Raw genomic sequence first — 11,185 nt, 5'->3', positions numbered from 1 at the left:
AGCTCAGTACATTGCCATTTTTCTTTTCCGGGGGTTTCCTGCAGAAAGGATACAACCGGATTCCCTCGGTGCAATGCAATACGGAAGCCCGAGCGGCGGTGGCTCGGCAGCACCGGGTCCGTGCCGCCCTTCGGCGGGGCCGCGCTGCCTGCGCGCCCCGCTCCCGTCTCCCTGCAGCGCTACCTTAAGGGGCTGGTTGACATCAGCCGAGTGGGCTGGGCGGTGTGGGTGGGATTTCCTGTGCTGGAGGTCAGCTGCTCCCGTCCCTCTGCCGTCCCTCCCAGCCGCCCGGGTCCCGCTCTCCCCGCGCCGGAGGGACCCGCATCCTGCCGGCTCCCTCCTCTCGGGTTGGATTTACATAGTGATGTGTAAACTACAGGATGCCCAGCAGCACTGGAAAGAGGTTTAAACCTACTAAATACATCCCGGTCTCCACAGCAGCTGCCTTATTAGTGGGTTCGACTACTTTATTTTTTGTTTTCACGTAAGTAACGCTCCGGCGGAGGGGGGGCTCGGGCTGGGGCCGCCCGACCCGGCGGGGGGAGGCGGCTGGGCTTGTCAGTCCTCCAGGCCCCACCGCTGCCGGTCCCGCTCCCCGCCTGCCTCCTGCTATCCCTGCCTGGCTCTGGTTTACAGAGGCTCACGATCTCCCCGTATCATCAAATGTGCCTGACAGTCAGATCCACCATTTCACGGCACGTAAAACCCCATCAGCCTCCCGCAGCTGCCGGCTGTGTGCATCAGAGATGCCGGAGCCCCTGTGCCCGTCTGTGCGAGCAGGGCTGGCTGGTGTACGGGAGGGAAATGCAGCCCCAGCCGCGGCGGTGCCGACAGGCGTGCATCCAGCCTGTGTCTCAGCTGGCCGGAGTCTCGGTGCTTCGGGAGGGAGAGCTGCCTTCTCCCGTCAATCTCTCGCCTGTCTCAGGGTTTATCCGGCAGAGCCTTTTGAAGTGGAAGGAATCCTATTCTAAGCATTACCGATTTTACATATTTTTATGTAACTGTTCCTGAAAGCTTGAGGAGCTAATGAACAAATTTACATTTGCTTGAAGGAAAGACGAGGAAACTTTTCCCCTCTCTGTTTCCTCTTCTCTCATTCCCTTCTCCCTTAAATGCAGAATGGAGCTGTGATTGCTGTGTCGGCTTGCAGCTCTCCTGTAGTTATATTAATATGTGAGTGCTGTAGTGCTTCGGCTGGTTCCTCTCCCTTGCCATACACGAGTTCCGTAGCTCGCTAACCCTTTCTGTGCGGGGGTAGCAGCACCTTCCCTGCAGAGGTGTCGGTGTTTCCAGAGCTGCTACAAAACTGTGCCCTGAAAGGAGCTTTCACTAAGCTGCCTTTTGGGAAGGCAAAAAGATGGCTATTGCATATTAAGGTGTATTGTTCCACTTATTTTGGAACTCTGTTTTCCTTGTTTTGCCATTGCTATTTTTTAACCGAGCTCACTGAAGCTGTTGGAAGCAGAAGGCTCTGTAAGAGTAGGAGTATGTGTCTGTGTCATTATCTTTCGTGGTTTGGCTGTGATATGATTCTTGATGTTTCAAAATGCTCATCACTGGTATGGTAATCTCAATGTAGCATTTCAGAATAAAATGTAAATGATGTTTTGTCTAACAGTTTCTTAAATCAGAACAGATTTTGACACTGAGTTTTGCTCTTGACTTAATGTGCCTTGATTTTTCATTGCTTGTTTTCAATGCATTTGATATGAAGTATGGGTAAATCAGGATATTACACTTTCAAGAACTGGTCAAGCCTCAAGAGCTAGTACAAGTATCAGCTATCATTCATCATTTGGGCATCTAATTATAGTTTGGTGCTTACAGGCAAACACAGGACAGAAGTTGGCTTTTGTGATGCACCTGGTTGATGCTGGAGTGGTCAATATTAAATGGTTAAAAAAAAAAGGAGGGGGGCCTTAATGCCAGCATTTATTTTTCTGGCTGCTTGAGAAAGGGATTTATGCTAAGCTTGTTTTGAAAGCTGTATGTTTGTTTTCATATGATACTTCCAGTGTAGAGCTACAAATTGCTTAGTGATGTAAGACTTTCCTGGTAACACAGTTGTTGTTGAAACATCCTTTTGGCAGCAGGACATCAACTGAGACGTTTGTTTTACAATTTGTACGGAAGAAGCAATTGGTTTTAATCTGTTACTGAATCTGAAACTTCACTCTGCTCTCTCTGTTATCAGTGAATAATTACATGCAAAATGAAGTATTTTAAGGTTCTCTCCATATTGTAACTTGGCCTGTGTATCTTGAAGTGTTAGTAAATTTTTTGAGGATTGTCCCAGACATACATTCTCTGCTGCTGCCAAGTCTTGTGTGTAATAAAAGTAACACATAATTGAGCAACTGTTGTCAGGCAGAATGTGAAGTCCTGTCCATTCAAAAATACTCAGATGTATTTGTATGGGATTGGTGTTTTTCATGCTGAGCAGTTTTAGTAAAATCTATCTTTGTTGTGGAATCAAAGCAAGCCATATGCATGAGATTAGTTTCTTTTGTGTGGTGGTGGGATTTTCCCCCTTTCCTATGCATTTCCATTTTTTATCTTATTCCACAGGCAGTATTCTGTCTCCTGAAGATCTTTTTGTTGTGATACATTATTAAAGGCAGAGGTAGACCTGAATTTTCAGGTGTGTTGATTTGCACAACTTGTTTGATGTTGGATAGGTCTCTGATATGCAGCAGTTGAAACACTGGCCTAAAATTGTTTTAAGCAGTGCTTTTGATACAATCCATGCTTGCTTGTCATAGCACAAGACCTTAATCAGATAAGATTTACTGGTGTGTTTATTAATTCCTTATTTGTGTCATTAATCTCGAAGGCTGCTGTATCTGTTAATGAAGTAACCTGTGTATAAATGCATGAAGCTGAAGATGGATGGGACTCCTATCAAATTTTGGTCAGATCACCTCAGTGGGATGTCAGGGATTTGAGCAAGTTCAGCACAGTGGACTTGAATAATAGAGGATAATATACATGGAAAAATTGAATAATAACTATTTTTAAACCACTTACTGAATAGAAAAAATAATCGTTTTAGGGCATTGGAAACATTTCTGAGTAACACGTATGAAAACAGAGGCTCTGACTTGGCTTTTTCCCTAGACACATTTGTGGGCTCATGCCACACATTATGAGTGTCTTCTGCTGGATGAAAAGCTCTTTGAACTTGAAGGCCAGGGTTAGCTTTTTAGCAATGTGGTTTTTATTTTTAGCTTTTTTTCCAAACACCTTTGCTAAAAAGCAGCACATAAAGAGTGTTTGAAATACACAGTGTCCGCTATTAGTTCATCATGGTGCTGATCAGTGGTAGTTATAGGAAAATTCCATTTTAGATTCTCCTTTATTCTTTCCCCTCAGCTAAGCATTTAAGATTCACTGTATCGCTGCTGTATTTCTTCTGGTTTTATGAGGGGGAACTAAACTATTTAGCTATCAAGATTATTGCTTGGAAAGGCAACTAAATATTGCAGTTGTATTATCACAGGCTTTTAGCACTCCATGTGTGTTCCTTCAGTAATAAATACAGTGTCTGAGTAGGTGGTCTAATTTGTCACAGTGGGAGAGTAAACAAGCATTAACTCTAAGCATTATGAAGAACGTATCAGTAATGTCGTATAGAATGATTAAGTTAATTTACTTATATGAGCAAATCAATCGGTGTAATGAAGGAAGAACCAATTCTTCTTAACATAGCATGAATCCAGTGATTTAGTTCTAGCAAACCTGAACTTATTTCTACCAAAATAATTTTTTCTTCATGTTTCTCATGAGGCTTTTTGTTAGAGATAACAATTTAACCTATTTCAGTGAAGTCTGTGCTCTGATGCCTTGGACTTCCAATTGCTGTGATGTAAACCTAATTGTGTTCATTCAAAGACCCTGAATTTCAAGAACTTACCACCTTATTTTAACTAGTATAACCTCAGTATTAGTAGAGAGTGCAGCTTAATTGTCAGCAAGCAGAATGTCACCTGTGAACAGTTGGAACCAATGATCTAAAAGGACTTTTTCAACCTAAATGATTCTCTAATTGTTCTGGGGCTAATAGTTCTCTTCACCTGCTTAAATTGGCTACTTACTGTAGGTTTTAATGCTGAGAACTTCTGAGGTGGTTCAGCAGCTGCAATGCCTGTGTCTGTAGATTACACAGCCAGCTGAAAGCATATGGTTTTCAGGGGAAACTGTGGCTCATTTTAGTAAGGAGAAAAAAGCTTGTCATTCTCTCACTGAATATTGTAGGCCTGAAGTTTCTGATAAAATACCCATTTTCAGACTATTTTCTGGAGCATGCAGCCTCTTGAGCATCTTTGAAATACAGCAGAAACATGTAATTCATAACAACGGTCTAGGTGCCACTACTTCTTTGATATAATGGTAGTAACACTGCTGTGTATTATTTCTTTAAAGGGGATAACAAAATGGGTAATTTTCTGGGTGAAGTGAAAGCACAAATAAGGTGAAAACTCATTCAGTCAGTTCTGAAAATGCGAACAACTTTGTTCCTAAGAGTCCTAATGGGAGATAATCGTAGATATACACCACAGACATCTGCAGTTGGCACTCTAATGCAGTCTGTGGCACACAGAATCTAATACCTTCAGAAAACAATTGTGGAGTGATAAATTGGTGTAGAAAAGCAACTGAAGTTGAAGCCTCTGTAGGGATGGAAAGAAAATAGAGAAACAGACTAAAGTTGTGCTGTTCAGATGGCAGAAGGAGGAAGAATGGCTGGTAGACTGTGCTCCATGGCAGGGCTGCTGGATTTACCTTAACAGGAAGGAAAGCTTGGCTTCAATTAATCGATATTTAAAGAAAAAATTGTGTTCCCCCCCATTTATATATCATGTTACTCTATTTCATGAACTAGAAAGATTCAGTGTTTCTGTAGTTAGACAGATATGAATTCAGATACACTTAGGATACATTCACCTCTTAAATCATAAGCACTACCCCTTCCTGCAGTTATCTGATCCTGCACTGGAACAGCCTTAACAGAAACAGGTAATAACACTTTAAAGTTTAAAACTATCATAACCATTCCGGGTGGTAGTTAATGAAAATATAATTATACATGTACCTAGAGTTCTTGAACTATCTGTTAGATCTCTTCCTCCCATGACTTGCATATGTTCACAGAGCAAAAAGGGAAAAATACTGTCTGCTGTTTTGACTTGGGTTTGTTTAGTCACTAGCAAAGGTCAAGCTAATAGAAGATCTTCTTTGCTTTAGTGAATTTGATTTGTATCCAGAGATGTTTTTCTTGCCTAAAGTATTTGGTTCCAGATGTTCAGATGTTCACTTCTGCCAGTTCAGTGTTCTGATTTCAGTTAGACCAAATGATAAAATGTGATTTAAAATGTATATTACAGATGTTACGGAGCTTCATCTGTAACACAGGTGTGTTTTGTACCAGCCTAGAGGAAATGGAACTGAATGCTGATAAGTAGATGCACAACAAAGAAAATAAAGATGAAATTGTAGCTCAGATTGTTTTATCTTGATATGCAACTGGACAGCATGAATTCTGCCTTGGAGTGTGGTCTTACATCCTTCTTATGATTTGGCTTCTGCCTAATAACTTGCCGAAGGCTGCTTGTGGATTTGGGAGAGCTCTGGTGGCAGTTGCTTGAGATACGTGATGCCAGAAGTTCCAGGTGTGCTGTGGTGTGGATGAAAGCTCATGGAAACATTGCCATTCCACAAATGTGTGTGGATGAAAGCTCATGGAAACACTGCCACTCCACATTCCCCCTCATCCTAACCAGATGGTCATATCAGATATCCTTGGCATTCTGAAAACTTCAGAGCACAAAGCTCTTCTACTTTGTCTGTTTCTAGCCATGCTAGGGGTCCATTTGATAGTGGTAGTGCTGATTATGAAAAAGAACAAATTCCTCCCTTCTTGAACTTTCTTTCCACACCATACTTCACTACTTGGAGTATCACTGTATTTCTGATTTTCTTTTATTTTTTTCTCTTTCCGCATGACAAACCAAGAAATCTCTGGAACTGGTAGGGAGGAGCTTCACTCACAGCCATGCAGGCGACACTATACAGGGGAAGAGAGTGTGCAAAAAAGCATGCATCAGTTTAATCAGGTGAATTTTAAAACTGCCTTCACAGCCTCATACTGATTTCAAGCAGTGCAGTCTGGCCTCCTGAGATACCTTAACATTTTCCATGTTAAATGCATCTTTAATGGCAGGTTTTTCCTGTCCACTCTACCTGCAGTCCAAAAGAGCTAATGCTTGCCTGGTTGACCTGAGTCATCTCAGTTGTCATGTCTGTAAACTTCTGAAAAATATTTGCTTTTGTTATGCCAAAGAAATGTCCTTTTACAGCGTGGCAATTTCATCTTGCTATAATTTTTTTGGAAATAGAATCCAGACAAACTTGTCATGCCAGATAAGATGGGCAGTCTCAATAGGAAACTATATTAACTGAAGTGTGAAAAGTTTTTTGGTTGACGTGCTTTTGTTTTCTTTTTAATGTTCTAAGAAGCCTCAGTTTTAGTGCTTTTAACTAGTTGATTTTATGATCTTTGCTTCCAAGGGGAACAGCAAAGCTGGCAATACAGGACATTTCTGAAAACTATTAAAATTCATTGTTTTAGAAAAAAGCCTGATATTTATTATCAACAGGAATATTTTTTTCTTCCTGTAGCTGGAGAAAGTAAAATAGAGAATCATCTTTGTTGAGGGCAGTAACTGGCTACACATTCAGCTGTGGATGCAGAGCTTTCTGCAGCTCACTGTACATCCAGTTTTGAAAAGGCAGAAGAGCTACTGTAATGGAAGTTTTTCCTGTACATGGGCTACAGCTGTAGTCAGTGTGTGATTTATGCCAGTAGCAACCTCCTTTCTATTTTTCTTAATAAGCAGAGATTAAGGTCATATGGAAATAGGAATGAGAGTGTCTCAATTAGATCAGGGTGGGCCTCTCAGCCTTTGTACATGAATATACGAGCAATTTTTCTTTTTTTTTCTTTTTCTCTAAAGTCCCTTTTCAGGATGCTAATTTAAATACTGTTCTTGTTTGTCCAAGTATGCCACATGTGTATCCTTTTATAAATAGAAACAATCTCTACAAGATTGTTCAAGCTCAGTTAGTTTGTCAGTAATGTAAACTAAGGAATGTTATTGCTGAAAACACAGAACTGAAATTGACAGATAAATACATGTGGTGACCTTGGAGATCTGATTTTTGAGGTTCATTACCTGGGATAGTTGCTAATTATACATATAACGTTATTGTGTAAACAACTTACTCTGCTACTACTGAACTCAGCTGTAGGACCCTGTGGTGTGGGGATCTCTGTGGGACCTGTGAGCAGTGACCTGGAACAGGTTTTCTGTGCTCGCTTAATGCATAAGCTACAAGGAAACTTTTCAAGGCCAACTCAGGGAAACCATGAGTTCTGTTCAGTTTGCATTGGAAGATGTCTGGAATACAGCAATAAAGTGGTGTAAGCCAATTTAGAGCATGAAGGAGATGCACACTGGAGTGGGGTACAAGTATTGTAAAAACGACACGAACTACACTTGTGTAATCAGTGCAGAAGTGGAACACTGATTTACTGGCCTTTGATTTGAGCCAGTAGATACAACACTTATTTCTCTATAATCCAAGAGTAATGTTCAATTTGGCTGCACAGTTACAGAGCTACCATTAATTGATCATTTGTCACTGGGAGCAACTAATGAAATTGAGAGGAAGAGGCATGGGGGTTGAGACAGAAATGCTGCAGTTTTTAATGGAAATTCTGTATTGTTCTTTTGCAAAGAATACCACTGATTGGAAAAACCTACTCAGCTTTGATCTTATTTTACCATGGAGAGGCGATTTTGGGGATCCTTGCTTCGTGATTGCAAAAATTAATTCCAATGAGTACACCACAGTGTAGTGTCTACTACATAAATCTTCAGCCAGTAATCTGTATCCAGAAAGAGGATTTAATTCGTCACTGATTGGTTTTTTGCAATTACTAATGCAGTTTTGCTAGACTTGCTTCAAAGCTGTCCAAAGTGCCTAAAATTCTACACTCTAAACCTATTATGCAAACATTAGTGAGGTACTTGATTCTTTGTTTTCCTCAGGATGGGTATTATGGAATAAACTGTACAGTAACCCATATTTAGATATTGCAGTGGTTACCATGGTTCTCTGTGAAAGTGTAAACACAGAATTTGTGCACTTCAAATGTGAAATCCTTATGAAATACCTGTACTCTGCTGCTGTGTGTTGAGATCATCCAGCAACAAAGGACAGTGGAACCAGATGCAGGAGAAATATCTCATGAATTTGAAATCTAAACAGTAAAGCAGCTGTTCCCAGAGTATGTGTGCACTATGAAAGGACTACTCTCCACAAAACCATGGTACACACTCAGACTAAACTAATTGCAGAATGTTCTTAAATGAACAAATTGCTTTTTAAGTTTGAGCCCAACAAAACAAACTTGAGACTGCTTAAATATATAAGGGCCTTCATAAATAAAGCCAGACAAAGCGTTACTCTCCCAGGATTCTTAAAACTAAATTGGCATTTACATTAGCTCTTATTCATGTCTTCAGGGAAATAATGTAATGTAATATCTATATCAACACGATTTAAGTACAGTTCTGGGAATAAAGAAAGCTTGGACATTTCTATAAACAAACATCATTTTAATTTAAACTTGGGTCAATCACAGAAATGCTTCAAAATGGAAAAGATCAGCTTAAAACTTTTCCGCTTACTCTGATCCCAGTCGGTTAGGAGAGGCAGGTATTTTCTTATGGAAAAACACTTCCTCTCCCCATTTTCAGCCAGTTTGGTTTCAAAAGTTATTTAGGATTATTTTCGTTGTGTATAACCTCCCTTTCAGTTCTTTCTCATGAGTAAGATCTTGTTTTGCATGTTTAGCTTTCTCTGAAGATTAATGCTTGCCCCAGCAGTAAGACTCTCCAGATGTGTTATGATCTAATAATGCTGTGGTTAACCCTTGTCTGCTGTCAGCAGCTTGCTGAACCACCCCCTGTGTTTTACCAAGCCCCAGCATTTGATGATGGAGTTTTCTGGCTCCAAGCAGCAGGAGACAGGCCTTGTGTAGGTGGGCAGCTCTCCCTCCGTGGGGTTTGTGTCTGGCACTGGGCTCAGGAGCCATTGCCCCGAGACTCCCCTGTGGAACCACACTGGTAACCTGGCTTATCCTCCAGCATTCCAAGGCACAGAGATGGAACAGGCTCTTGAGGAGGTCTGTATGGTCATCTTCACGTGGTCAAACCTGTGACTTTGACCCGTGACTCTAGGTCTCTAGGTTCTTGCTTCGTTTTTGGGGTGGATTATTTTTTTAATTACTGTCTCATTTCTCCATTGTATGGTGCATCAGTCTCACATCTTTCTTTTCTCTTTGAAGCTGGCTTTGCACATACTGCATCTTGTGTAAGTGGCAAGCCTTTGTGCAAGACCAATAAAAGCATCAACAGGCACTAGATTTTTTTTAATGTCTAAGTTTTGAGAGTTCTGTAGCAAAAGGTATATAAGATGGCTGCCTTCTGATAGACAGTACAAGTCAAACAGGAGATAAGAAGCCACTGAATCTGATCAAGTGACTTGTAAATCATGTATGGAAGTTGTAGCATCTGCAGCAACAAAGGGAATTAATATCTGCTACAGAAATTTCAGTGCAAAGACAATGCAGGATTAAAATAACATGGCTTGCTGGGTGTGGCCATTGAATCAATGCAATTTTTTTTTTTTCAGTTGTGAAGCAAAACTTCTAGTCCATGTCCAGATAGTTATGTTAGTTATGTATCAGAAATAAAATGCAAGGAGCACCTCAGCTCCTCTTGGCAGAGCTCTGCTGAGAATATTCCTTCACCTTACATAGTCTATTAATTTTGAAATCAAAACCTGTCTGTATGAGCAGTGCTCTCAGGAATCTGGGGGACAGTGGAGGAGGACAGGCAGATACAGGTGTTTTAGAATAGTGGCAGGGCTGGTTCCTTGAAATGAAGTGGTTCTGGTTATGTATCTGTACATTTTTAGAAAATAGCATTTGACAAATAGATTGCAATGATAATAAGATACCAGGTCTTACATGTGGCATTGAATTTGGCCTGCTGGTGATAATAAACAGGTTGGAAAATGTCTGTTTTCCTTCTCTGCTGCTTGAGTTGAGGCTTTGCTGGGGCAAAGCTGTGCTACTTCACAGGAAGTCTCCATCCCTTCTGGTCTCCAGTAGTGTAATTTGTGAATAAGGTTATTAGTGCTATAATCCCAGTTTAGGAAGTAAACTTAGGCAGAGAGGCACTGTGCAACCAGAATATTGGTGCTTAGGAAGTTTTGCACAAATGTGTCAACTCCAGACTGAAGCCCTGTCATCCCAGGACTCAATGGAGATCATTCTTTCAGAAAGGGCTTCTGAAGATTTGCTTAATTCTACAGTTTCTAGTTTTCTCTATCTACTGTCATTTTGGGCCATCAGTCATGCAGAAAGACTGTTTGTTTCTGGAACACTGCATGAACATATGAATATAGAGATAATGTACTAAAGCTTTGTTGTCTCTCTTTAAAAGTTTAATGGTAACATTGTAGTCTTTAAACTTTTATTTGTGTGTGATTCCACAATGACTAGTTACTTTTGCAAGCAATTTTTCTTGCATTGTATTACAAAGACTGGTGGGATAGAGCTAAACATGATATCTGTGGTTCAAGAACTGAAAAATTAATGATTCCTTCTCTAGCCTTCTGTTTTTTGATTTATAATTCATATCTGATAAGAGACATGCTCTTCTGAGCCAGATATCATCTCTCAATTTACATCTAAGTGGGGGCTTTTTAATTCTTCCTGTGGTGGGTGCTGGAGGGTTTGAATTTTGGGCCCCAGAGTGCTCCTGAAGAAGGTTTCCACACCTACATTTTCTCCACCTCTCATTTCCTGCAGACTCTTCACCCTCTGTAGGATCTGACCCCAGGACTTGCATTGACCCCCGACGTCACAGCTGCTGTCACAGCCCACTGCCATGGCCCTTGACTTTTAGCATAACCTAAGTACATGGTTTACCTTTCAGCGGTGCTTGGCAGCAGAAGGAAATGGAGAACTAGGGGGTTTTAAGTGTCCTGAGTAGCTGCTTCCAACCACTCTACCTCTCAGGGAGAGACATGGCCATGGACTAAGCTATGAGCC

The 11,185-nt window shown here is 41.0% G+C and overlaps 1 protein-coding gene across 3 annotated transcripts in view; it reads left to right on the top strand.

Moving 5' to 3' along the window:
- The first annotated feature begins 255 nt into the window (after window positions 1-255).
- The window catches only part of ZDHHC8 (zDHHC palmitoyltransferase 8), a 109,435-nt gene continuing 98,505 nt past the window's right edge, over window positions 256-11,185 (top strand). For all 3 annotated transcript variants that reach the window (XR_014855315.1, XM_085075786.1, XM_085075785.1), the window contains exon 1: window positions 256-484. Coding sequence is in view for 2 of the 3 variants with exons in the window: in XM_085075786.1 (XP_084931912.1) it covers window positions 381-484 (104 nt within the window). In the remaining variant the exon portion in view is untranslated. The remainder of the gene's footprint in view (window positions 485-11,185) is intronic.

Source organism: Lichenostomus cassidix, chromosome 15, assembly GCF_008360975.1.
Source record: "Lichenostomus cassidix isolate B80296 chromosome 15, HeHo_3.0, whole genome shotgun sequence".
Lineage (NCBI taxonomy): Eukaryota > Metazoa > Chordata > Aves > Passeriformes > Meliphagidae > Lichenostomus > Lichenostomus cassidix.
The sequence above is the reverse complement of the archived record's forward strand: the minus strand, read 5'-3'. Positions and strand labels throughout refer to the sequence as shown.